Genomic DNA, 27859 nt, shown 5'->3' with positions numbered 1-27859 from the left:
CATCCAAGCTGCACAAGAGATCTGACCTTCTCCCATCAGCCTCTGACCTCTGACCGCAGCCCAGCCCCTTGGTGTCCCTGGCTTCCTCCGTGGAGTACCGAGGGCAGTCAGTGGGAGGAGCTTTTCTCGGTATCAGAATTCCTTGGTGGAATGCAGACAGCTGGAGGTCACAGAGTCCTTTATGATATCACCACGAGGGGGAGCAAGACCACTTGGAAAGAAGTTTCTTTGACGGGTGGGAGGAGACTGAGCAGCAATGATAGGTAACCAAGACAACTGGTGGCAGCAGTGGACCGATACCAATATTAAACCTTTGACTGTCCTGGTAGGTGACCCCTTCCTCGGTCTACCCCAGTTGGGCATGCCAGGGAGGGGCAGGGCGCAGGGGCATCGCCCTGGGTCCCAGGGGCCACAACTGCACTGATGGTCCCTCTGCTCAACCTTGCAGAGGGCCCCTGATGAGCCCTACGCCCGGCCGGAGGAGCAAGTCCTCATCAACCGCCAGGACATCATGAGCACCAAGGTAAGGAGGAGGCTGGGGCGGCAGCCTGCAGCATCTCCCCCGCCCCCACAGTCAGCCTTGTGCTGCTGCACCCCAGGGACCACAGGCTGCCATCTTAACTCTGCCCCTTCTAGTTTCTAAACATCCCCCCGAGGATACTCCCGGTGGCCCCTGCAGTGACCCCCTCATGGCATGTTAGTACCCACCTGGCAGTGCTCCCCATGGGAACCCCGTATAATGACAGTCACTTACCAGCTGAGCGCTCAAAGGTCTCCCTTGCAATGACTCCCACAAAGATTCCCCAGCAGTCACCCCCTTTCAATGGCCATTTAGGTAGTGATCCCCTACATCGATGCCCCCATTTCAAGACCCCTCTCAGGCAGCTTCTCCCCCTAGAGCGGCCCTCATCCAGGGGCCCCCATTCACTGAGAACAAATGTCCAGGCCAAGGCCTCCCATGTGACGCCTGCCTGAAGGAAGGTCCCCCGCCTTCTCCCAGGATGCCTGGGACATCCAGGAGTTCATCACTCGAATGTATATCCAGCAGCTGCTTCGACACCCCGCCTTCCAGCTGCTGCTGGCCTTCCTGCTGGTGGTCAACGCCATCACCATTGCTCTGCGCACCAACTCCTTCCTTGGCCAGGTGGGACTCCAGCCCGACCTCTGCCCCCACTGATCTAACAGGGGGCCTGGGCAAGCCACTTTCCTCTCTGGGCCTCAGGCCCCTCACCTGTTCGTGACGATTGCATTGAATGTTCTTCAGGGCCCTGCCAGCTCTGACCTTCTAGGAAATTAGAGATCAAGGAGGACTTCGTGGTGGAGGGGGCCCAGACTTGTTGTAGAGAGGGAGGGAGAAAAATAGTGTGACCAGAGGCAGACAAATGGGTGCCTGGTGGGGGAGGGTATTCCAATTTAATCAAAAGTCACTATGAGAAGTTCTAGGTATGATCACAGCAGACTGAATGCTGTCTCAGACACAAGCATGTCATTATGGATACCTGAGTGTCACGGAGTATGTGGAAGTTCCAAGTAGGCATCAAACCTGCCTAATCTGTACAGTTAGGGAAAGCTTCTTGGGGAAAAGAATGCTTCAGATGGGAAGAAGGAGTAAGTAGGAGTCATCCAGACAGAGAGAGGTGGGAAAGAGTGTTTAGGGATGGAAGAAAGATCTTGTGAGCAAGTTCTGTATGTCCATCTTGAAGTCCAGTATGCTTTTGGTCTTATCCTTGATGTATTTTTTTTAAAGATTTTATTTATTTATTTGACAGAGATCACAAGTAGGCAGAGAGGCAGGTAGGGTGGTAGGGGAAGCAGGCTCCCTGCTGAGCAGAGAGCCGGATGCAGGGCTCATTCCCAGGACCCTGAGATCATGACCTGAGCTGAAGGCAGAGGCTTAACCCTTGAGCCACCCCGGCACCCCTATCCTTGATGTTTTAATTTCCTACAAGGAATATGCTACATATATGAACTGCGCCATTTGAAATCCGTATTGTGAAAGTGTCCAGTGCCATGGCTGATGATTTCAGAGAAGTGGTCAGCAGCCAGCTGTTGGAGTGTCTCTAAGTTATCTTAAGGAGGCTGGCCTCTATCCTACATCATTGGAAAGCCAAGGAATGGTTTAAAGCATGGAAGTAATCATGATTTAAACACATGACCAGACATGTGTTTTAGAAAACTTACACTTGCTCCCACAGGGTGAACCACAGAATGGAGGGAGCTGGAAATGGGAAAAGATGGACCAGGCAGACTGTGTTGTGTTCAGTGAAAGGTGGTGGGACTTGGACTTGGGCAAGGGCCATGGGTAAAAGAGGTCATGTGTCTAAAGCTCTGTAGGAGTCAGATCCAATGACCTTCCTGACTGGTTGGTTCGTTCGTTCTTTCTTTCTTTCTTCCTTTCTTTCTTCTTTCTCTTTCTTTCTTTCTTTCTTTCTTTCTTTCTTTCTTTCTTTCTTTCTTTCTTTCCTCTTAAGATTTATTTTCTTGAGAGAGAGACAGAACAAGCAGGGGAAGGGGGCAGAGAGAGAGGGGGAGAGACTCTCCACTGAGTGGGAAGCCTGATGTGGGGCTTGATCCCAGGACTTCAAGATCATGCCCTGAGCCGAAATCAAGAGTCAGAGGCTTAGCCAACTGAGCCGCCCAGGCGCCCCCAGTCACTATTCTTTCCAACAAACAGTAAGCTCTTAATATGTGTACACTGTTTAACATACCTTATCCTCTCACACAAGTAGAGAAAGGGAGAGCAAGGACTTACATTTCTGGCTTGAGCAACTGTGTGGGGACGGTGCTGATTTTTGGGGTGTGGGGGACACAGAGCTGTAAGCAGGTGTGGGGAGGATGCTGAGGTCAGATTGAGTTGAGTGGTGTGGTGGTTGGAGATGCCAGGGCAATATCCACACAGAGATGTCTAGGGAGAGATTGGAGGTCAACTCTGAACCAAGAGATCGGGGATAGAGATGGCATCGTGAGGGTTGACAGCATCTGGGTACGTGGTGGCCAGAAGCTAAAGGAGGAGATGAGGCCACCTGAGGAGAGAGTGTCCAGTGAGAAGGGAAGCACCCCAGGACAGAGCTCTGAGGAGAGCCTTCCAGTGAGGACAGAGAATGGTGGTGGCCAAATGAAAGGAGAATAAGGAGGGGTGGGCAGAGGAGTGGGAACACCCGGGAGAATGGGCTGTCGGGGAGGGTGGGGTGCAGGGCCAGAGAAGGTGAGAGAGGAGACCAGAGAAGGATCATGGAGCATCCCTTGGGTTTAGTTCTTGTGGTCTTGACAAGAATGGCCTCTGGTGTGGTGGAGGCAGAAACCCAGCAGCCAAAATGGCAGCTTCTACCCCTCACGGATCGCGAGATCGGTCCAGACTGCAGACACCAGCCTTCTGAGATAGAATGAAGCCAAATGAAAAAGAAGGAAATAAAAGTTGTATGTGGGGGCGGGGGGGGGGGCAGGAGGAAGAGAGGGTACTCTGCTGCAAAATACAAAGCACATCCATCTTCCCATGGGTCCTGGTCAAAAATGCTGATATGTGTCTATGAAGGTAAAATCCTAGAGGCCTGTGAATGTCAGACTGGTTTTGACCTGGTTCAGACCCTGTAGGCCATCGGGAGCCATGGCAGGCTTGTGGGCAGAGGAAGCAAACTCTAGAATCTCATGACTTGGAGAAGGCAGGAGGCCTACTCAGGTAGGTCGCGTGGTAAACAGTGAGGAGAGCTGTTGTCTCCCAGGGCCAGCGGGATGGAGCTGAGGGGACAGATGATGGGAAAGAAAGTTCTTCCTTGTTGTAAACAGACATCCCTGGCCTGTGATGCCCTTTGGGAATGTGGAACAGGTAGAAGGCTCATAACCTTAACCTCCCATCTGGGTTTAAGGAGCTCTGCTCAGCCTCTCATGAACCAGTGGACATGGGTGATGGTAAGGTGGGGGAACCAGGAGGCCTCTGTGTGTGGCAGTGAGCTTTGAGGCACTGAGTCTTGACCATGGAAGTGAAGGAAGGGAAGAGTCTTTACAAGAATTTTGGTAACTGCCAGGGTGGAATCAGAGGTTCTAGGAACTGTTAGTGGGGTCACAAACTATACTTGGGTCAGTATAGTATGAGAGATTGGGGGGAAAAGTGAGTTGGATTTCAAAAAGAATTCAAGGTCATCAAGTCATCCATCCATCCATCCATCAGTAGGCCCAGGGAACTGGACCCATGAGTATGGGGGATACACAGGAGTTTGGCCAGACTTTGCCTGGGGAATTTGGGAGCTGGAGAAGCAGGAGTGGCTGGGACAACCAGAGAAAGAAGGATGAGGCTTGTATCTGCCATCATGGGGGCAGGGCCTTTCTTCCCAGTCCTGGGGCCTGTTCTACCTCTCCCAAACCCCTCTTTCTTGTGCGTCCCTACTCTAGAGGTTAGGAGGGAAAGTTTATAGCCAGACAACAGTCTTTCTTGCTAACTATCTGACCTTGGGCACCTCTCTGATTCCTACTCTGTGAGAAGAGGAGCATCACCCCCTCCTACAAAGTAGGAGGGGGTGATGCTAACATGAACGGCACATGTACATGGAAAATGTGCTCTAAAGGGAGCCGCAAGGATATTGAGGATGAAAAGCAGCAGGAATACAGGCCTTCCTTCCCCCGTGGATGCCCGCTCTCTCTGGCCTCCCCCAGGCTCTGCTCCACTGACCTCTCGGCCCCTCTCTTTTTCTCTGTCTTCCATATAGAAACACTATGAGTTGTTCTCTACCATAGATGACATTGTGCTGACCATCCTCATCTGTGAGGTTCTCCTTGGCTGGTTAAATGGCTTCTGGATTTTCTGGAAGGTAAGATCCTGGGCCCTCCTTGCCCTTGCCCCAGCTCCTCCTTAGGGACTGTACCCCAACCCTGTGCTTCTGCCCCAACAAGCTGAGAATACGTGCGCGCGCGCGTGCATGCATGCATGTGTGTGTGTGTGTCAGTGATGTGGAGAAAGAGACTATTTCTGAGATGTCTGTCTGAGATGCAGCAGGAAATAATTTGTCCTAGAAGTGCAGCCTCCCTGGGTTCCAGTCCCTGGATTAGCCTTCCCCAGTTCTGTGATCTTGGGAAAATCTTGCTTTCCTTACCTGAGAAATGGGTTTGAGAGTCTCCACCTTAATTTACAAGGTTCAAGAGCAGAGGTCGGCAGACTTTCTGCAAAGGGCCGGGTAAGTATCTTAAACTCTGTGGGCCGTACAGGACCTGTGACAGACACTCACCTCTTCCTGGAGCACAAATGCCCTGTAAACATGCCAGACAAGCTGACCATGGCCGTGTTCTCAGGAAGCTTTATTCACAGACACTGAAATTTGAACTTCATATAATTTTCACATGTCACAAAGTACCGTTCTTTTGATTTTGCCCCCTAACCATTTAAAAATATAAAAACCATTCTTAGCCTGAGGGTCTTACAAAAAATGGGCTGCTGGCCAGATTTGACCCAGAGGCTGTAGCTTGCTGACCCCTGTTCGGGAGAGTGTCAGAGCTGTCTGGGTGGGAACAGGTCTCAATGTTACATTAAGTGAGACGAGGACTCAAGCTTCACTAGGATCGAGCTGGGATCGAGCCCCACTGCCTGCCTCTCTGCCTACTTGTGATCTCTGTCTGTCAAATAAATAAATAAAATCTTTTTTTTTTAAGATTTTATTTATTTATTTGACAGAGAGATCACAAGTGGGCAGAGAGGCAGGCAGGGAGAGAGGGGGAAGCAGGCTCCCTGCTGAGCAGAGAACCCGATGCGGGGCTCGATCCCAGGACTCTGAGATCATGACCCGAGCCGAAGGCAGAGGCCCAACCCCTGAGCCACCCAGGCACCCCTAAATAAATAAAATCTTAAAAAAAAAAAAAAAAACCAAAAACCTATCAAGGAGCACCTGTTTGGCTTAGTCAGTAGCGTCTGACTTCAGCTCAGGCCATGATCATCCCAGGGTCCTGGGATCAAGCCCTGAGTCGGGCTCCCTGCTCAGGGGGAGCCTGCTTCTCCCTCTCCCTCTGCTGCTCCCCACCACTCACATGCTCTCTTACTATCTGCCCCTCTCTCAAATAAATAAATAAAATCTTAAAAAGAAAAAAAAAAACAATCAGGGGCCTCAGTTGGTGGAGCGTGCAACTCTTAATCTCAGGGTTGTGAGTTCAAGCCCAATGTTGGATATAGAGATTACTTAAAAATAAAATCTTTAGGGGTGACTGGGAGGCTCGGTTGGTTGAGCATCTTGATTTGATTGAACCCAAATCCTCTTGGTTTCAGGTCAGGTCATGATCCCAGGGTCCTGAGATGGAGTCCTATATCAGCTCCCTGCTCAGTGGGGAGTCTGGAGATTCTCTCCCTCCGCTCCTTCCTCCATGTGTGTTCGCACACGCGTGCTTTCTCTCTCTTAGATAAATACATCTTTTTATTTATGTATTTTTTTAAAAGATTTTATTTATTTATTTGACAGAAATCACAAGTAGGCAGAGAGGCAGGCAGAGAGAGAGGAAGGGAAGCAGGCTCCCTGCTGAGCAGAGAGCCTGATGCGGGGCTCCATCCCAGGACCTGAGATCATGACCTGAACCAAAGGCAGAGGCTTTAACCCACTGAGCCACCCAGGCACCCCAATAAATCTTTTTAAAAAGTAAAAATGAGGGATACCTGGGTGGCTCGGTTGGTTAAGCCACTGCCTTCGGCTCAGGTCATGATCCCAGGGTCCTGGGATTGAGTCCCGCATCAGGCTCCTTACTCAGCAGGGAGCCTGCTTCTCTCGCTGCCTCTGCCTGCCTCTCTGCCTGCTTGTGTGTACTCTCTCTCTCTGGCAAATAAATAAAATCTTTAAAAAAAAAAAAAAAGTAAAATAAATAAATAAATAAATAAAAAGTAAAAATGAAAAAAAATTGAATAATAAAATTGAATAAATAAAATAAAATAATAAAAATAAAATCTTTTTTAAAAACATTTTTTAAACATCAAGTAGTTATACCTTTTATAAAAATAAACATTCATTTATTTTTAAAAAATATTTTATTTATTTATTCATTTGAGAGAGAGAGCCCAGAGTGAGAGAGAGCACGAGTCGGGGGAGGGGAGAGGGAGAAGGAGAAGTAGTCTCCCTGCTGATCAGGTAGCCCAATGTAGGGTTCGATCCCCAGGACCTTGGGATCATGACCTGAGCAGAAGGCAGACACTTAACCAAGTGAGCCGCCCAGGCACCCTGGAAGTATCTTTTAAATACCATTACCAGGGGGCGCCTGGGTGGCTCAATCAGTTACGAGGGTGACTTCGGCTCAGATCATAGTCTCGGGGTTCTGGGATCGAGCCTCACATCAGGCTCCCTAGTCAGTAGGGAGTCTGCTTGTCCCTCTGCCCCTCCCCCTGCTCCTCCTCTCTCTCTCTCCCTCTCTCAAGTAAATGAATAAGATCTTAAAAAATAAATAAATAAATGCCATTACCAGGATAATCAATTAAAATTTTAAGTTTTCCAGAGGTCAGAGGTTTTACTTCATAGAATACAGAGTGTAGAACCCAGAACATTTCTGAAGTCTGGATGTCCTAAGAACTGCTTTGTGCAAGCAACGTTTGCAAGGATGTTTATTAAGAGAAAATAGAATGGGCTGGTGCATTTTTACATGTTTGCACACTCAGGCTTTTTGTGAATATTTCAATACACCACTTTACCAGAACTAGCCCTAGGAGGCAGGCAGGCAGCTGTTCCACGAGAGAACACCGCTCCTCCTTCATATCTTCTTGAGATTTCTTTTCACCAGCAGTTAGGGGGTCTGCATTTTCTGGACAAGGCTTTTTTACTTATTTATTTTTATTCTTATTCTTCTTAAGATTTTATTTATTTATTTGACGGAGAGAGAGAGACAGCGTGAGAGGGAACACAAGCAGGGGGAGTGGGAGAGGGAGAAGCTGATTCCCCACTAAACAGGGAGCCCCATGCAGGGCTCGATGCAGGGCTTGATGTAGGGCTTGATCCCAGGACCCTGGGACCTGAGCCGATGGCAGACGCTTATGGCAGACACTTAAGGACTGAGCCACCCAGGCACCCCATTCTTATTTTTTTAAGTAAGCTCTATGCCCAGTGTGGGGCTTGAACTCATGACCCTGAGATCAAGAGTGGCACGCTCTACTGAGCCAGCCAGGTGCCCCAGGGGCCTACACTTTCAAGGCTAAGCCCCAGGGTTCCAATAGCGCAAGAGAATTGAAGCAAGCCTGAGAATCTAATGTTCCTCCAAGGCACTCTGCTTGTCCCCTAAATCCGGGTTTCTCAACCTTGGCACTATTGACATTTTGACTTGGATAATCCTTTACTGTAGGGGCTAGCCAATGCACTGGAATAAACATCCCTGGCCTCTCCCACTAGAAGCCATTAGCACCTTCCCAGTCGTGACAAACTAGTCATGACACCCCCAGACATTCTGAAATGTCCCCTAGAGGGCAAAATCATTCCTGGCTGAGAACTAATGTCCTAAACCCTAACCTTCCTCTAGGGCCCAGGCTTCCGGTGCCAAAAGCCAGGGCTTGTGGGAGACTGCTTCTGCCTCACCCTCCTTCCTCATCCATCCCCTCCCTTCTTCCCCTCGGTCCTGGTTTACAAAACCCGCTCCCTGATAAATAGCCGTGGTAGAAGGGGAGGCAAGAGGAGGGAAAGGGGAGATGAAGGAAAGGGAAGAAAGTCTGTAAATTAATATCTCAAAATATTACCCAGCCTCATAGGAATCCCCAAAGTTTAGTCCCCAGCTCTTCCTTTTCTTCTACCCTGTGGGGTCCCTCCCACCTCCTCACCCCCACAGCCTATTAATTACTATTTCACCACCTAAATGTTTCTCAAATTCTTAAAAATACCAGAAGCTCCCTATGGTTTATAGGATCAGGTCCAGTTGCTTTAGAGTGCTTGAGGCCTTCCAAGATGTGGCTTGCCTGGTTTTGCGGCCTCATCATTCTCTGCCTTGCCCTTGACGTTCCAGCTACCAAAATGATAGTCACATTCCCCAACACACACACACGCACGCACACACACGCACGCGCACACACACTGCTGCCTCTCACCTCCTACCTTTATTCAAGCTGAGCCTTAGTCCATGAAAGCCTCTTGCCACGTGACTCATTTGCTTTACTCCTGCTTACAGCTTAAGACTCCTTCAAACATCTCTTCCAGGAATTTTCCTGTCTCTCCCAAGCCAGGTTAGGTGTTGCTGCGTCTCCCTGATGCTGTGTACTTATCGGTCTCACATGGGGTTTAAATTCATTATCTATCTTCCTGGAAATAGTCGGTGTGCCCTGTAGGGCAGAAACCTTGTATCCTATGATCCCGTTCAGGGTCTGGCATACAGTAGGAGCTTAATACTGGCTGGGTGGAGGGCTGGATCTGTGGATAGACAGACTTGCATCTTCTTGTATATGTGTAGGCACAAGCGTGCTGAATGTGGGATACCAGGAAGGCTTGTGTTCATTGAACTGCCCAATATATTTAAGAACATTTTTTCCCGCTAAAAAATAGTTTTTCTTTTTGAATATTTAATGCAGATACAGATTGGTCAAAACTATATGGAAAGGTAGGTACACAGAGAATACTTCTTCCACTCCTTCCCTTCATCTCTTCCCTTCCCCATCAGGTGGTATTTTTGTATTTATAGTCTCTTGTTTGTCCTCATAGTGTTTATCTTTTTTTTTTTAAGATTTTATTTATTTGACAGACAGAGATCGCAAGTAGGCAGAGAGGCAGGCAGAGAGAGAAGGGGAAGCAGGCTCCCTGCTGAGCAGAGAGCCTGATGAGGGGCTCAATCCCAGGACCCTGAGATCATGACCTGAGCTGAAGGCAGAGGCTTTAACCCACTGAGCCACCCAGGCGCCCCTCATAGTGTGTATCTTGCAATCATAAGTTAATATGTATGTATCTTAGTCCTCCCTTTCCTTTGTCCTCCCTCTGTTTGCACTTGGCTTTTGTCATTTAATGGATCCTGGCAACCTTTCTGTATCAGTACATGGAGATCTTTTTCGTTCCTCTTTTTTGGCTATGCAGTGCTCACTGACTAAATGCTCCGTGGTTTACTCAGCAGTGTCTCATTGTCGGACACTTTAGTGGTCTTCAGCCTTACACAAATGGCATTTTGTACTTGGATCAGAGTTTCCATGGTTCACATTTTAGAAGTGGGATCACTGTTTAAAAGCTAAATGCATCCATGGTTTGCTACATAAGTTCCCATCTTTAGTGGCTGTGCTTGAACTTTTCATACATGGGAGCTTCCTTCCTCTGTCCCCATTCCTCTATGACTTTGTTCCTGGCTGGACAAAGGGCTTGTAAAAATTCCCTGTGTCTCTCTCTCTCTTGCACGGTGAGAGCTAGTCCACTTCTAAACTGGCTACCGAGCTGTATTCTTTAATGGTTTTCTTAGTATTTATTTTCATCTTATTATTAATTGTAGCGTGTGTCACACAAAGCCTGGAGCACCCAAACCCTCTCCTGTCCCCTAACTGTAGGTCAGGGCCATTTTCAGCACCGCACTGGCCAAGGCGGGTGCTCAGCTTGGGAATCAGCTGTGTGTATGAGAGTCTCCACCGTGTGTCTCCGAGAATACACTTGGCTGTTGACATACACAGGAGACAACGAGTGCCTGTGTGTTCTGTGGCACAATTGGGAGGCAGCAGAAGTAACAGCAGTGGATGGCAGATGACTGGCCCTGCCCTGAGAAGAACATTGAGCTCCCCCATCCTTGGGGTGGTGGGAAGGCAGACCCAGGATGTCCCCACGGGCTGGGTCTGATAGACACCATTGGTGCTGGCCCACCTCCCCATCCCCCACCACCCCCAGGACGGCTGGAACATCCTCAACTTCCTTATCATCTTTATCTTGCTCCTGGGGTTGTTCATTAGTGAACTCAATGTCAACGCTATCACCTATACCCTCAGGTGAGCTGGGAACTCTGGGGAAAAGAAGGGCACCTGTCTGGACCCCGGGAGAGAGATGGGGTGGGGATCATCTCTGCCCCTCTGGGCAGGTCAGGGGTAAGTGGGGCGGAGGGGCGCGGGAGGGGCCGAGGGGCACCCCTGAGAGGCTGTGCCGTAGGGCACTTCGTCTGGTGCATGTGTGCATGGCGGTGGAGCCTCTGGCCCGGATCATCCGTGTCATCCTGCAGTCGGTGCCTGACATGGCCAACATCATGACCCTCATCCTTTTCTTCATGCTGGTCAGTGCCCTCCCCCCCCGCCCAGCTGCTCCCTTTCCCTGACCAGAGCCCCCGGGTCACGGGGGACTGGGGGAAGGGGGTAGCTAGAGAAGAAGAGAGGCCTCTGGGCCTGAACCCCTGGGATTCCCTTGGCAGCTTTGCATGGCAGCTGCTTGTCCTGTCTCCAAGGTTGTTGGTTTAAGTTCAAGCATCTTCTTTGGTCTCTCCGGCAGGTGTTTTCCGTGTTTGGGGTCACTCTCTTTGGTGCGTTTCTGCCCATGCATTTCCAGAACATGCAGGTTGCCCTGTATACCCTCTTCATCTGCATCACCCAAGATGGCTGGGTGGATATCTACAATAACTTCCAGTGAGTGTCCACAGGGTATCTCTTACCCCCTCCCCCGACCCACAGTGGGGCAAGGCAGTAGGAGTGGAGCTCCAGGACTTAGGAGGATGATGGCCCAGCAGGAGGGGGCTGCCTGGGCCTTCAAATCAGGGAAAAGGAGCCCCCCTACGACTGGTCTTGGTTTTCTCGAGGCCTTGTCCCCCTTTCAAAGTCCTATGCAGACCCGTTCATGAAGATGGCCCCTGTCACACTAAACAGCTGGGTAGCAAGACCTTGAGCAAGAGAGCAGATATGTGGTTTCAGGACAGCCTTCCAGCCCCCATTCGAGCCCATCAAACTGCCTAGACTCCTGGGAGTCTCATTTCATTCATTCATAGACCCACTGCCCAAGGTCATTTTTGGCCACAGATGGCCACCGGGTTCTGTTCTTTATGTCTTTTCCATTTACATCTCAATCCTACTTGTTTCCCGTCCCCTCCAGGGAGTAGGTCTCTCTGACTGATACCTTTTTTCTCTTGAGAGAGTAGAACAGTTGACAAAGAGCTTCTGCAGGTATTGCCCAGTATGAGGTAGGCAGTGGAAAAATCACAGGGTGAGCAGTAAAGGTAGACTGAAGGCTGGGCTTTTGAGTCCTTGCTCCATCACACTAGCCATGCAACCTTGGACAAGTTACTTCATCTCTCTTCTGAACCTCAGCTTCTTTACCTGGCAGTTGGGAATTATAATAATTAACTATGTCTGAACTGCTGTGATCAATAGAGAAAAGCTGTATAAATCTCTTAGCATAGAGCCTGGCACAGAGTGCATATATACATGTGTGTGTGGCAGGGGGGATGTAATGAAGGAGAGAGAAAGGGAGAAAGACCTTCTTACTTAGGAGATTCATAATAAGGTATTAAGAGTGGATGGGCTTTTTTCCTGCATATCTCACTTCTTCCTTCTGATCCTTCTATAAGGAGCTTGAATTACTTTTGATAATAAGAAAAACATGAATAAAGAGTATAGCCAATAGATTAAACTTGATAATGCTGATGTACAAATCCCCACCTTGGAGGGCTGGCTTGAGGCCTATGCTCTGTCCCTGGCAGGACAGCAGGTGCTCAGCAAAGAGTGGATCCTTTGACAATCAGAGCAGGCACTAGATCTGCCCAACAGCAGTGAGGTAGCAGAAGTCCCAGGAGGTCTTGAGATATTGTCCGCATTTCATAGATGGGGAAATGGAGACTCAAAGGGCCAGGGTGGTGATGAGGCCCCTGCCTGTCATCTCCAGGATGGAGACAAGAGAGTATGCAATGGAGATTGGGGGCGCCATCTACTTTGCCACCTTCATCACCATCGGTGCCTTCATTGGCATCAACCTGTTTGTCGTTGTGGTCACCACCAATCTGGAGCAAATGATGAAGGCAGGAGAGCAGGGACAACTGCATCAGATAAACTTCAGTGAGGTAAGTGGGCTGGGGAGGGCAGAAGGGAGGAGAGGGTGAACGTATAGGTGCTGACTTGAGCATACGTATGTGTGTGTGTGTGCCCATGTGTGCACACACACTTGCACCCTTAAGGGCCTAGAGAAAGTCAAGCCTGAGACGTAGGGACAGCATCCCCCACCCTGTGTGCCATCTGAGGGGTGTGGGTCCCCTAGATGTCTGGTTTCCATGGCAACTCAAAACTGAGTGGCTGGGTAACCTTAGGTCTAAACCTCGACGTCTTCTTCCATAAAATGGGAATAATAATAGTACTGTTCTCATAGGACTATTATGAGAATTATGTGGATAATGAACAGTAGTGGGCACACAGATAGAACTCCTTAATGTTAGCTACAGTGTTATTCATTCATGGGTAGGACTTCCAAAATGTTTGTGGAGTGGAAGGGGAGTGCGTCCCAAATGTTGAGGGCTAGGAACTATGACTTGAGGTAGAGCTTAGAGGTTGGTTAGGTAGGATTTATCAGGAGTGAAATTGGGTGCTAAGTTTTGAAAAGGGATGAGAATTTTCCAAGAGGTGGAGGAGAGGGTAATGCATTTGAAGCTGAGCTCCTACAGCAGGGTGGGAGGGCTAAGATTGGTTGGAGCTGAAATGAGGGGCATTAGAACCCTGGTGTCCTAAGAGACCCATCCTCCCCCAAACCAAGCGGGAAGGGGCTGGGGGAGGGGTGCCGGCTGAGCTGTCTGTCTCCTCTCCATTTCCCTCTTCCCAGGGAGGCAAGCAGGAGCTGGATGGAAATAACGAGCTGCCTGTGGTGCACTGTGTGGTTGCCCGTCTGGAAATGTCTGGCGTCCCGCAGGAGCCACTGTCGGGGAGCCACCTGTCTAACCTCTCAGAAAACACCTATGACAACTTTTGCTTGGTGCTCGAGGCAATACAGGAGAACTTGATGCAGTACAAGGAGATCCGAGATGAGCTCAACACGTAGGGCGGGTACTGGGGGTACCCCGAGTCCCGTGAGTCCGGGCTGAGCAGAGCTTCAGATTTTTCTGGCTTCACGCCCTCACCGTTTTATAAGGCGGACCCTGTGGCCCAGAGAGGTTTCAATGACTGTTGGGAGTCGGTGGGTGGAGGAGCCGGAATCCAGACCTTCCTGTTCCTTCCATCTCACAAGAGCGCACAGCTTGGCTTGGATCTCCATAGGAGCGAAGGGGGAGGGCGGAGCGGAGTGGAGGCCAGGGAAGAGATGGGAGGGCAGCCCCCGCTTCTTCCATTCGCTCAGCCCTCGGAAAGTACTCATCCTTCCGCCCGCAGGATAGTGGAGGAGGTCCGCTCCATCCGCTTCAACCAGGAGCAGGAGGAGGAGCTGTTGCACAAGCACTTGTCACTGAACCTGTCGGTGGTGAGCGGCTCCTCCCTGGACATCCGTGACATGACCTGCCAGCAAGACTTGATCACGGCACTCATCAACAGGGAGAAGGTGCGTGCAGCTTCCCTCTCCTACCCAGCAAGTGCTAGCCCGCCTCGCACCCCCAGGCCAGCCAAGCCTCTGCCCCATGAGCCAAGCTTTCTGTCTGTTTCGAGATCGGATACCCTCCTTGGACCCTTGCATGCCCGTGGCGGCAGCCTCGGCGGATCCCTTCCGTTCCATTCTTTCCCTCTCCAAGAGGCTCTGCCCCAACCCCTCATCAGGCTCCTCCCACTGAGTCACTTAAGTCCCTGACTCCCTCAAACCTACTACTCCTTCTTAGGGTGGTAAGAGCCAACTCCGTTTCTGCCTGCTGGCAGATACCTAGGCTCACTGTGGGCAGAGGACCCCTGGGTTCATGCTAGAGAGCCCCAGAACAGCCTCCTTCAGAGGGAGGAAGCTTCTAGGGAGAAAAAGGCACACACCCATTTTCCTTAGTTTCTTTCTCTGCTTCCCATACCACCTGAGGGGGCTAGAATGACCTGGAGCCTTGTGAATGTCCACAGCTCCCAAGCTTGGACAGGACACTAGGCAGCTAGAGTCAAACATAGGAATGACTTCCCTGGGAAGCCCGGCGGGGTAGCTGGTAAAGCTAGCAGAGGGGAGTGAGGGGGTGTATGCCATGTGAAGGTGGGGGACTGACACAAGCCCCTTGGTTTGCAGGTTCAGGAATCCAACACAAACATACTCCTTAACAAACACAAGAGCAGCCGCTGAGAGGCAGAATGGGAGCCAAGGGGCCTGAACACATACAGCCAGCGGCATTTTCCTGCATCTCTATGTGACTTGGCACAGTCTGTCCTGAGCCCACCTTCTGCCTTACACCTAGGCAAATCCCTGGGGCTGTGAAAGGGGTGGCTTCTCCAGGGCTTGTGTCTGTGAGCCCCAGGTCTGGAGGAATTCAGATGGAGAAGGATGCTGGATGAGAGAAGGAGCCCCACAGCAAAGAATGAGCACGGAAAGGGAGTGATGGCCAAGGCAGCCAAGATTAGTCCTAAGGATGGACATCCCTGGTCCCCTGCTTTAGGCCAGAGCTAGCTGGGGCCCAAGTTGACCTAAGCACCTAGAGGAGAAAGGTGAAGCCAGTGGGGCCGGGCATCTATGTATTGACAATAAAGTTTTGTGTTGGGATCAATATGTCTGACTGGTAGATCTCCAAACTTGGGCCAGTCTTGCCCCTTAAAAGCCTGTTTGTCTGATGGGAGAGTTACTGGCTGCCTTCTAGAGCTTTCCAGTCTAATGGGAGAGAGAATATACCCTGAAATTTTCTGACTTAATGTTAGGGATGTAATCTCCCCTCAGTGTTCTAATTTTTTTTTTTTTTTTTTTTTTTTTTGGCAGGGGAGGGGGTGGGAATCTGGTTCTCATGGTTGGGAGCCCTAGTCTGATGAAGGAGACAGCCCCAAGATAAAGAAGACTGGTCTTCATTCTGGGTGGAGGGGGCTAGTCTGATGAGGTCACACCGACCAGTCATGCAGGTACAGCTTTCCAGAAAAGAGGAGCCCTGGAGCTTGCCGGAAGGTCGCAGAAAGAGTTTGTGGGTCAGATGAATGAGATCTGATGGGATACTTGGGACGTGGGAGGTCTCCTTGGGACCTTCACACTAAAGACTATTGAGAGCCACAGCAAGTTCCTGAGCTAGGAATGCAGGAATCTGAGAAAGCTGCGGTAGTCATAAGCATTAAGAAGAGCTGCCTGGAGGCCTGGATTCTCATCCTTGGGTAAGTCATTGGACCTCATTTTCCCCAGCTGTGCAGTGGGGAGACGGTGAGATTGATCTGCAGCTCTAAAATCAAGTGGCCGGGGCGCCTGGGTGGCTCAGTGGGTTGGGCCGCTGCCTTCGGCTCAGGTCATGATCTCAGGGTCCTGGGATCGAGTCCCGCATCGGGCTCTCTGCTCGGCAGGGAGCCTGCTTCCCTCTCTCTCTCTCTCTCTCTGCCTGCCTCTCTGTCTACTTCTGATCTCTCTCTGTCAAATAAATAAATAAAATCTTTAAAAAAAATAAAAAATAAAAAAAAAAAATAAAATAAAATCAAGTGGCCGGCTCTTAGCCCAAGAGTTGGGAGACCAGTAAGATCATCCATGTCATTGAGACTCAAATTCCCTGGTGTTGTGCTGGGGGGAAGGCTGGAAGGCCCAGAGTTCTGCCCAGCTGGTCAGCAAAGGCTGACAGAGGCCTTGGGAATATTTACCAGTTGGAATGGGCGTCCCCAGAGGCCCACTCATTGCAGCTGGTGGGAAACTTCACCTTCCATCCACCTCTTGTCTGCGTTGATTCCAACCCTGTAAAGTCCCCTGGGGCCAGCTAGGAAGGAGTCTGGACAACTGGGGACAGGGGTGGTAGTATACTCAGGCAGAAGAGAGATGGCACCAGTGCCAGCAGCGCCTCGCTGTCTTGGAGCTGCTGTCTGTTCCCCTGTTTGAGCTCAGTGCTCTCCAGGACCATCAACCAGCAGGGCCATGGGCATCCAGTGACTTTTGTGACTACTGCCATCTCTTACAGAAGGAGACCTTAATCTTCCCGGTGAGCACCCACATTATACCTTTTCCATCTATCCTGCTCTGGGGGCTCTCACAGACCCGAATAGAGGGGAAGAAGATGTCAAGAGAAGAGACAGAAGGTAATGTCCCCAAGAAGATCATATAATGTAAGTATAGCCATCCCCTGCCCAACCCTAAGTTGTCTGAATGGCTTGAGACACCAGTGAATTTGGAGGCAGAAGCATGACAGGATAACCTCCAAGGAACTTCTGGCTTTGCTCATCCATCCTCTTCCAGGATGCTATCTTTGTCTACTCCCTCCATCTTGTCTATCAGCCCAGCTGTCTCTCCCTTGCTGTCTGTCCTTCCCATCTGTTGCCAGGCCAATAGATTGGGTCGTTCCCTCTTAAGATGGAAGAGGCACTTCCTCTTCCATCTTAAGATGGAAGGCCTTGGACCCCTACTGCCCTCCCCTGCCCTACACCAATGAAGAACAATGGCCGCCTCCAAAGCCTCTCTGAGTCCAGATAGGAGTACAGCCCTGGGTCCTGAGCTTCTAGGACAGTATGGGGGAAGATCTTGGAAGGTGGCAGGAAATTGGATGTCTTATTGCCCCCATGAATCTATAACTTTTGCCAGAGAGAAGTATCTTTGGCGAGCACCCAGGAAGCAGATACCGTTCTTGGTGAGAGGAGCAGAGGGGATAATCATTACTAGTAGCAGGCTCTACTTATTGAGCACCTACTATGGGCTAAGCACCATGCTAAGTGCTTTATAGGTATCTTCTCATTAACCCTCATGACCAACAGCGAAGTGGGTACTATTACTATCCCTGTTGTATAGCTGGGGAAACTGAGGCTCATGAACGTGATTCTATCCCAGGTCAGACTTCAGAGGCCAGCCTACACCCCACTCCTTCTCAAAAATACTGCTGTGGATGGGAAAACCTCATTATCATAAAGTTGTCCATTCTTACCACATCTATTATTGTAGCACACTTCCAACCAAAATCCCAACAGGGGTTTTGTAGAACTCGATAAGCAGATTCTAAACTATATGGTAGAACTGAAAGCCAACAATAGCTGAGATTATTTTGAAGAGCAAGATGGGAGACTCACTCTACCAGATACTGAGATTTACATTAAAGTAAGATAATATGGTGTTGGTGCAGTGATAGACAAGTGAACCAAAGGAACAAAAGAGCATGGAAATTGGTCTGGGTATATAATGACATATAGCATGACAAATCAGTGAGGGAAGGATGGACTTTACCATAGCATGGCAGGGACAAGTGGTTAACTACATGAGGGGAAAAAAAAAAACATAAAATCAGATCCAATGGAAACGTCTCTCCCTGCAAATAAAAATCTGTGGCATGGCCTCTATTCATTACAGTCAGGATTTTTGTTGCAAATAGACTCACAGATCACTGGAGTTTAAATATTGAGCCCAAGCCCCTGACTGTTTTGAGGGGGACATGGAAGCATTAAGAGGGTTGGGTCTTCCTCAAGATTACACAGCATTCAGTAATAGAGCCAGCTCTAGAACCTAGGTCCTCTTACTCTTTCCACACATTCTGGCCAGCTCTCCTACCCTGTTGTGACCCCTTAGCTCTGCACAAGGCTAGAATAAAGTGAGGTGTGGAGGGGGCAGGTGCCAGATGGGAGCAGAATTGAAGACAAGGGTTAGTGCCTCTTCAAAGCTAGGTTGTGGGAAGGATGATGAGCCTAACACCTAGGTTGGGTCACCTCCAGTTTTTGGAATTAGTCCTTTGACGACTGTGCCAAGGATGCAATGAGAGAGCGTTGGGTTAAGGACCTATTTCTGCCCCTCGCCCAGGGGAAAGAGGAAGGTTTCCAAGAGAACCAGCTCTTAGCTGATTTGGGACTTTCTCTCTAGAGTGGTTGGCTCAACCAGGAGTATGAAGCTACATTTTTGCAAGGTGGTAGAGTGCGACAGGGAAGACATTGAGCTCTAGAATCTAACAGACCTCGTTTCAAATGCAGTGTCACTACTTCCTGGCTGTGTGACTTTGCACAGTTCTCTTTGCCTGTCTGAACCTCAGTTTCTTCATCATTTCATTATTATAGAAATAATAATCTTTACCTCATGTTGGTTGTGAGGATTCAATGCAACAATACTTGTGCAATGGAACAGCACCTTACTTGGACAAGGTGAAAACAGAATGATGTCAAAACTATCCTGGACGGCTATTGCATTAAATGAAGCACTTGGATTGCAATTAGTGATCACATTACCCCCAAAAATGTATATCTTTAAATATTAGAACCATATTCAATGCAGTAGGAAACTCACATCAAGAAAGTCATCTGGGGGGCACCTGGGTGGCTCAGTGGGTTAAAGCCTCTGCCTTCAGCTCAGGTTGTGATCTCGGGGTCCTGGGATGGAGCCCCATATCGGGCTCTCTGCTCAGTGGGGAGCCTGCTTCCCCCCTCCGCCTGCCTCTCTGCCTACTTGTGATCTCTCTCTCTGTCAAATAAGTAAAATCTTAAAAAAAAAAAAAAAGAAAAGAAAGTCATCTGGATACTGAAGACCAAATGCAATTGCAGATTTCCATCTTTTGCTGACTCTGTCTCTAGAGTAGTCATTGAACAGGAGACTTAATTGCCAGCACTGGTGAAATTCATCTGTAAGAGGAATGAAGATCATGCATCAGTTAAGATCTATTAGCACAGGGCTGGCACATAAATGAAAGCAAGTCAGCAATAGTGTAGTTGGTGTTGATATGATTTTTATTGACTCTTCAAATAAAGATACTTCATCAACTGAGAACATTTGAAAAGAACTCTGAATTGGTGGAGGGAACAGGTGTATTGGTTTCTTTTTGTTTGTTTACAGGCACTATTACAACTCAGGGAGTTGAATCAAATACAGCAGACTCCACAAAAATCTCTGTGCCTAAGGGACCTACAGCATGCTCACTGAAACCTTGGCTCTCTCCAACAATGGGAGAGACAACAGCTCTGCAGTTCCCCTTAACCTCTCACCAACAACCAGGAGGACAGCAATGTCAGAGTCCAGAAGAGTACACCACTAGCTGCTACTCCCATTTTACCACAAGCCAACAGCTCTGCTGGGTCCACTGAGCAGACTACCCCAATACTTGAGACTCCAAATGAGAGATCCAGAAGCACAGCCTCATCTAGAACAGCTACTTCAGCTAAGCACTAAAACAGAATCAGAGAGCTCCAATCAGAGCCCCATTAGCATCAAGCTCCATAATCAATGGATTGGAATCATCAGTGTCCACTGACTCTCAGATATCAGCCACGATCACAGTTCTAACAGCATTAAGCATACCAGGTGATGGCGTCCTATCAGTGGGGTCCATGACAGCCACTGTGTCTGAGGAGTAAGCTACAATGATTTCCCCAACCACACTGAACAAGATCACCAATGTGAAAGAATCTCTACCCACGACAACCAGTGCAGTCATCCACACCACTTCAATAGCCCTGACCATCCTAGGGATGACTGTTCCTGGAACAAGCATGTCTGGGACTCCGCAAGGGGAAACTACAGCTGCACACCCAGTCCCAACAATAGCCCTCCTGATGAGCATACTGTCCAAAACACATCACCGCACTGCCACACAGATACCTTCCTGGCCAGTGGAATCAGCCCCGAGCGCTGGCGCTACAGCAGCCTAGTCACCTGAGACAGCAGCTGCTCAACAGCCCTCATCACCCAGCAGCTCGGGGACAGCAAAGTCCTCTGACTTGAATGGGTCCAGTCAGGTTTCCCTAAATGCACCTAGAGCAGTCATCCCGGAGTAGGAGCCCATGCTTTGGATGAGTACCCAGCTGGTGGGAGTGTTTATACGTGCAAGGACAACTATGACGCCCTCTTAGGTAAGTCTGAGCAGCTCATGTCCGTACAGCAAAGGAGAGGTGGGGGCCAGAGTGGACACTGTAACTCTGGGAAGGCCCAGGCAAAATGTGTGTCCAGTGGCTATGGGAGGACCAGTGAGGTTTGGCCAGATACTGGCATCTGAAGAGTTCATTGGGTAGACGTGATTTTCTAGGAAGAGACCAAGCAGCTGAGCACATGAGGTTGTAGCAGTAGGTGTAGGCTGCAGGGACAGAATACCACAGACTGGGCAGCTTTTAAAGAACAGAATTTTATTTCTCACAGTTCTGGAGACTAGAAGTCCAAGGTCAAGGCACCAGCAGATTAGGTATCTAGTGAGAGCCCACCTCCTTGTTCACAGACATCTGTCTTCTCTCTGTGTCCTCACGTAGTACACGGGGCAAGAGGACTCTCTGGAGTCTCCTTTATAAGGGCAATAATCCCATCCGTGTGGGCCTGTCTTCATGAACTAATCACCCCCAAAGGCCTCACCTCCTATTACCATCATTATTCAGTGTTAGGATTTAACCTAACATAAAAATTCACTCTGTAGCAGAGATAGAATGGACAATTCATCAGCCCCCAACCCCAGGGACCCCAGCTGACCAGAGAATGGGATTTCAATGTGGGATTTCAATTCATGTTACACACAGAAACAAGGCTTCTGTTGTTAAATATATTGGGAAAATACTGGATTAAACAAAATGGTTTCTTGACTGCAGGAATTTTCAGAGCCTTTAATATTCCACTATCTTCCAAGACTCCCTTAAAAATCATATTTTTTTTTTTATTTGAGAGAGAATGAGTGAGAGAGAGCATGAGAGAGGAGAAGGTCAGAGGGAGAAGCGGACTCCCCAAGGAGCTGGGAGCCCGATGCAGGACTCGATCCTGGAAGTCCGGGATCATGACCTGAGCTGAAGGCAGTCGCTCAACCAACTGAGCCACCCAGGCACCCTAAAAATCATATTTTTAAAGCAGATCATAGCATACATTTCCCCAGAGTATCTGTCCCTAGACTCCTCATTCTGAGGAACATTTATGCAGCCCCTTGGAATATACCCAGCTGCGGAGGAGAGGAATTCAGATTAGAGTAGAGCAGCGCGGGGCAGGCAGAAGTGACTGGGGTGACCAGCCCAACCCGGGGTGGGGAGGGGAGGTAGTAAAGCCCTGAGAAGGTGCTGGTGCATTAGAAGTTTGTCCATTTGTCAACAAACGGTACTGGTGAGATACTTGCAAAATGCTGTAAAACCCTTCCCCAGAAATTAGGAAGTATATCATTGTGTTTTCATGCACTGAGAATGAGACAGCTTTGGTTTTGGTGTTAATTTTTTTCCGGGTTGGTAGGAACATGGACTCTGCAACATAGATTGTCTGGGTTTGAACTACGCCTCCTTTTCTTCTGCTTTGAATAATAAGAGCACATTTACTGCATAGCATTCGTGTCTGAGGGTTAGCTTTATTGATTTTATTATTTGGCATTCTGTATCACAAGATACTACTGACTGCAACAGCAGAAAGTTATGTGACGGACTTGACCACCCACCCCGCCCCCGCCGAGCACACATTGGTACAAAGCACCTGCTCTTAAATTGTAACCCAACCTCCGACCAGACCTGCCTGCCAAAACAGAAAAACAGTGAGCTTTTTTAAAAAGGAAAGGGAGAAAAGTCTTTAAATTCAAAATAAGAAGCCCAGATGCGTTTAACACTAGTATCTCCATTATGTTTTGCTTTTTAATGACTTTTAAACAGTTCACCCCAAATTCACTAGAAAGTGAGGAAAGAGGGGGCGCCTGGGTGGCTCAATCAGTTAAGCATCTGTCTTTGGCTCAAGTCATGATCCCAGGGTCCTGGGATCAAGTCCCACATTGGGCTCCTTCCTCAACGGGAAGTCTGCTTCTCCCTTTCCTTCTGCCTGCTGCTCCCTCTGCTTGTGCTCTCTCTCTCTCTGTTAAATAAATAAAATCTAAAAAAAAAAAAACAAACAAAAAACAAACCTTGGAAAGAGCAGGCACAGAAAGAAGGGAAGGGTTAAGTATGAGCTTCTCTTTCATCACCCCAATAACATCACTGTTTGACATGTATCAGGACACCATGTATTGCAAGTGGCAGAAAACCCAACTCTGACTGGCTTGAGCCAAATAGATAGATAGATAGATAGATAGATAGATAGATAGATAGATAGATGGATAGAAAGATACCATGAAAAAAATAAAACAGAATTTGTTGATCCATGAAACTAAAATGTCCTAAAGAGGACTTGAAGATGCAGATGCTCCTGCCTCCTGACTCCCAGAGTGGCTCCCTCCCTACCTCCTCCCTCCTTGCCCTCTACTCCTCTCCCTTCCCTCCCTCAGGGTTGTCTCTTCATTTTTTTTAAGATCTTATTTTTAAATAATCTCTACAACCAACGTGGGGTTTGAACTCACAACCCTGAGATCAGGAGCCCCATATTCCACGACTACAACAGCCCGGCACCTGAGTGCCGGGCTTCAGATTCGACTTTTAGGAGACAAAAAGAGCCCTTGACGTCAAACAGTTTGGGTCCTTCAAACACCCCAAAGCCCAGACTGCCTGTTGGAACGAGAGAGAAATCAAAGAACAAATCAAATTAGTATCTCTAAAAAAACAACCTTGCCAGACAAGTAACAGAAACCCAACTGGGCTGCTCAGTGAAGATAGGAGAACTTATTATAGGGTGTCTCCTGGGGGCTCCTGAGTGGCTCAGTAGGTTAAGCATCTGCCTTCAGCTCAGGTCAAGACCCCAGAGTCCTGGGATTGAGCCCCACATCAAGCCCCACGTCAAGGCCTACTCAGGCTCACTGCTCAGCGGGGAGTCTGCTTGTCCTTCTCCCTCTGCTGCTCTCCCTGCTTGTGCTCTCTCTCTCAAATAAATAAATAAAATCTTTAAAAAAAAAAAAGTGTCTCCTGGAGGCCAAGGATAGGCTCCAACCAGGTTCTCCAGAGACTAGGACTTGGAACTGTCAGAGTGGCAGGAATCAGGGAATTACCCTTCTCTCTCCTCCCATTCTTTACCTGAACCTGCTCTGTTCCTCCCTCTATACACTGGCTCCCCCACCTCTTAGCACACGTGACAGAGAATGGCTGTCTCAGAATCTCGAGTTTTATACTACCTTCTTTTTGTTTTGTTTTGTTTCAAAAATTTTACTTATTTATTTGACAGAGAGAGATCACAAGTAGGCAAAGAGGCAGGCAGAGAAAGAGAGGGAAGTAGTCTTCTGGCTGGGCAGAGAGCCCAATGCGGGGCTCGATCCCAGGACCCTGAGACCATGACCCAAACTGAAGGCAGAGGCTTAACCCACTGAGCCACCCAAATGCCCCATATCACCTTCTTCTTCTTCTTTTTTTTTTTTTAAAGATTATTTATTTACTTATTTGACGGAGAGAGACAGCGAGAAAGGGAAAACAAGCAGGGGAAGTGGGATGGGGAGAGGTAGGCTCACCACTGAGCAGGCAGCCTGATGCGGGGCTCGATCCCAGGACCCTGGGATGATGACCTGAGCCGAAGGCAGAAGCTTAATGACTGAGCCACCCAGGCGCCCCCCCATACTACCTTCTTAATTTAGGTTCAGTTCCTAAGAAAGAGATTGTGAGTGGATCAGGGTCCTCCAGGGCCATCATGGTGTAAGGGTCTCACCTCCTGTGAGGGGAGTCTTTGTTTAAGGGGAGTCATGATGGGTTGGGCTAATATCCCCACAACATCTCTACCCAGATTAGAATAGTACCCCTTCCTATGTCATCATCCCAGGAGGCTCTGAGATGTCATACTGGCTCTGGTCCTCCTGCAGACCTGTCCCTGGTGTAGGTGGCCCTGCGTAGACAACTGAGGTGGTCCTGAGCAGCCGCTTCCTGAAGATTCACTGCTGGATCTGGAGGGAAGGTGCCGCCTTAGGATGTCTCAATGTTGGCAAGACAGAGGAGGGTTGTTGCCATGCACGCGTTTCCATGATGGAGAAGAAGGAGGGTACTTGTGGACCGCGCTTCTCTGTAAGCAAGCTGGGAGGAGCTGCCTGACAAGAATGGGGGAGTCTGAGAGGCGGGATGTGGAGAGGACTGCGAAATGGGTGGTTGGCACCAGTCATGACTTTATATCTATCCATGGTCAGAAGGAAATGGAACACAGTGGTTAAAGGTGTGGGTGGGCACAGCAACCAGGCTGCTAACTGAAGAGACTTCAGCAACCTATTTAACTTCTGTGAGCCTCAGTTTTCTTATCTCCTTCAAAAAGAAAGAGTCCATCAAGGTGGAACTTGGAATGGATTTACTGATGGTGAGCTTGAGCCCTGGAAATAAAGACCATGGGATAAAAAGATTAAATGGGCCTCAAGGAGTACAAGAGACAGAGATTAAATAGGTGATCCCCTAATGCCCACAGGAGGTAGCATCTGTGCAGACAGGTACTTGGTGGGTAAGTAATTTGCTGTCCCTTGGACTTGTGCATTGGTTGGTTTCTCTTCCTGGAAACCCTCAACTCCCTGATATCCATAGAGAAAACTCTCATCTCCTTCAAGTCTTTGCTAAAATGTGACCATTTCAATGAAGCCCAGCCCACTCATGCTGTTTAAAATTGCAACTACTCTCCACTCATCCATTCTAGATCAGTTTCTTTCTTCTGTGTATCACCTCCTAACTATATGCCATATTATATGAGATCATTTGCATTTTTAAAAATGAAGTTATTCATCTGAAATTAATGATATACTAGCATATGTTGGTTAATTGAATTGAAAGAAAGAAAGAAAGAGAAAGAAAGAAAGAAAAAGAAAGAAAGTAAGTTATTTACTATATGCCCTTACCCACTGGAGAATGGGAGGTTTGGGTCTGTTTTGTTCACTCATGTTTTCTAATTTTCCCAAGGACGCAGAATAGAGTCTATATATAGTAAGAATTTCTTTCTGCCATGCACTATACAGCACAGGCCTATCCAAATATTATTGGTTATAGAAGGGGTTACATTTAGGTTACTGTCACCTCAAAAAAAGTCACCATGACAATAGTGTGGACAGTTCATACCACTATTTCCTAATCCCTTAGCTCAGAATTTTTTAAAGGATTTTGATGGGACACCTGGGTGGCTCAGTCGGTTAAGCTGCTGCTTTTGGCTCAGGTCATGATTCCTTGCTCAGCAGGGAGCCTCTTTCTCACTCCACCTCTGCCTGCCCCTCTGCCTGCTTGTGCACTCTCTCCTCTCTGACAAATAAGTAAATAAATAAAATCTTTTTAAAAATTTATTTAAAAATTTTTTGCTTGTTTATTTGACAGAGAGAGACACAGCAAGAGAGGGAACACAAGCCAGGGGAGTAGAAGAGGGGGAAGCAGGCTTCCCACCAAGCAAGGAGCCTAATGCGGGGCTTGATCCCAGTATCCTAGTATGACCTGGCAGACCCTTAAGGTCTGAGCCACCCAGGTGCCCCAGCTCAGAATTTTCTGTCTATCAGAGTTTGCCCACCGATCCCTACATTGCCACCAATAACTGGGGTTTATTTTTATTTTTATTTTTTTTTTCAGTTTGGAGCAATTATTACTAATAAGTGATGATTGATAAACTATGCCCAATCAAACTTTACTGAAAGAAGAGAGCCTTATAAAAACAAATAAAATTAAGACAAAGAAAACGAAAAGATTGGGGCACCTAGGCTGGCTCCATCTGTTCAACATCAGACTTTTGGTTTTGGTTGAAAATCTCAGGGTGGTAGGATAGAAACTCTCAGTGGGGAGTCCTCTTCTTTCCCTCTGGCTTTGCTCCTCCTCCCACTGGTGTGCTCGCTCTCTCAAAATAAATCTAAAGAAAGAAAGAAAGAAAGAAAGAAAGAAAGAAAGAAAGAAAGAAAACTAAAGATCATCTTGCCATGAATTATCACCACCACACCACCAAAGTAATAGTGAAGAGAAGAAGAAACCAAAACACAGAGGGAGAGAAAAGATAGAAAGAAAGAGAAAAGGAAGAAACAAAGAAGAAAAAAGAAAAGAGAAAAAGAAAGAGGGAGGGAGGGAGTAGGCGGGAGGAAAGAGTCAGGGGAGAGAGAAAGAGAAAGGGAAGGGGGCAAAAGTATAATCTTCCGCCTAGGATTGATGGGAGGATGGAACGAAATAATGCACGTAAAGTTCTCAGTTGGAGACGCAGCATCTACCCTCAAACAGCACAGGCGAAAAGGGGGAAATCAATGTTTCTGCGCCCACAGAGCCAGCCCAAGCCGGGACGCTGCCTCTCCCCCACAGCTGCCCAGTCAGCAACTGGCTGCTCAGAGGCTGCGGGCCAAGGGAGCCTCTCTGCCAGGGACGCTGGCCTTCATTCAACGCGTTCCACTTCGTGACCAAAGACACGTTCTACCTGCACAGCCAAGTGACCTTGTGTGACGAGCGAGAGGGATACCTGTGCCAACCAGTAAGCAGGCAGCCCTGGAGACTCCAGGCCGTCGCGGCTGGGGCGGCCACTGGGCACCGCCACTAGGGAGCCAGACGCCTTGTAATATACCAATGCTGCCATCCTGGGGGCGGGACTAAGGAGGGGCCTGGAGGAAAGCGAAGTTGGGGATTGGCTTATCTTGCCAGGGGCGTAACCAAGGGTGGGGCTTGTGGAGCAAGGGGCCCGTGGATTGACCCGTGGGGCGGGATTTTGGAGAAAACACCTAGATCCCTGCTGTCTCCCGCACTGGCTCGGGCTGGAAGGGATTTGCTACGTTTATGCAGTGTCCTCCGCAGACCTGTAGGAGAAGACTGGATGGTGTGCGGGCCCAACCGGATAAGCGGTGACTGGGTCATTTAGGAGCCTCCTTGACTCCTCTTGCAGAGCCTCCCAGTGACCTGCTCTGAGGTCCCTAACCACCTTGTCCTACACTCCTCCCTCGGTCCAGGTCCATATCCCCACCAAATCTATATCCTTAGCTTCTCCTCTGCTCTAGAGGGCGTCCCCTCCCCTTACATATCCTGTTCTCATTCAACTTCTACTCCTCCTCCATTCCCACCTTTTCTGCCACAACAGTTCACTCTTCTAGTCTGTTTGTTCCTGCGCCAAAATCTGCTTTTGCATATTCCTGCTGGTCTGAACAGTCTCTTCTTTCTATTCCATTCCATCTTCATTTCTTTCTTTTTTTAAGATTGTATTTATTTATT

The 27859-nt window shown here is 48.7% G+C and overlaps 1 protein-coding gene across 1 annotated transcript; it reads left to right on the top strand.

Moving 5' to 3' along the window:
* The first annotated feature begins 256 nt into the window (after positions 1 to 256).
* On the top strand, positions 257 to 15092 carry LOC111154567 (cation channel sperm associated 4). Its single transcript, XM_022514215.1, has 11 exons — positions 257 to 325; positions 449 to 523; positions 1001 to 1144; positions 4701 to 4802; positions 10785 to 10882; positions 11040 to 11160; positions 11373 to 11506; positions 12756 to 12930; positions 13680 to 13891; positions 14222 to 14387; positions 15039 to 15092. The coding sequence occupies exons 1-11, from the start codon at positions 257 to 259 to the stop codon at positions 15090 to 15092; spliced, it is 1350 nt and encodes a 449-aa protein (XP_022369923.1).
* Positions 15093 to 27859: the final 12767 nt, after the last annotated feature.

The sequence above is a fragment of the Enhydra lutris genome, unplaced genomic scaffold (assembly GCF_002288905.1).
Source record: "Enhydra lutris kenyoni isolate GAN:26980312 unplaced genomic scaffold, ASM228890v2 scaffoldscaffold38, whole genome shotgun sequence".
Lineage (NCBI taxonomy): Eukaryota > Metazoa > Chordata > Mammalia > Carnivora > Mustelidae > Enhydra > Enhydra lutris.
The sequence above is the reverse complement of the archived record's forward strand: the minus strand, read 5'-3'. Positions and strand labels throughout refer to the sequence as shown.

Coding starts and splice junctions, on each gene's coding strand:
- LOC111154567 (XM_022514215.1), top strand. CDS start 257: ATGATAGGTAACCAAGACAACTGGTGGCAGCAGTGGACCGATACCAAT. Junction 12,931..13,679: donor ATCAGATAAACTTCAGTGAG/GTAAGTGGGCTG, acceptor CCCTCTTCCCAG/GGAGGCAAGCAGGAGCTGGA. Junction 14,388..15,038: donor CACTCATCAACAGGGAGAAG/GTGCGTGCAGCT, acceptor CTTGGTTTGCAG/GTTCAGGAATCCAACACAAA.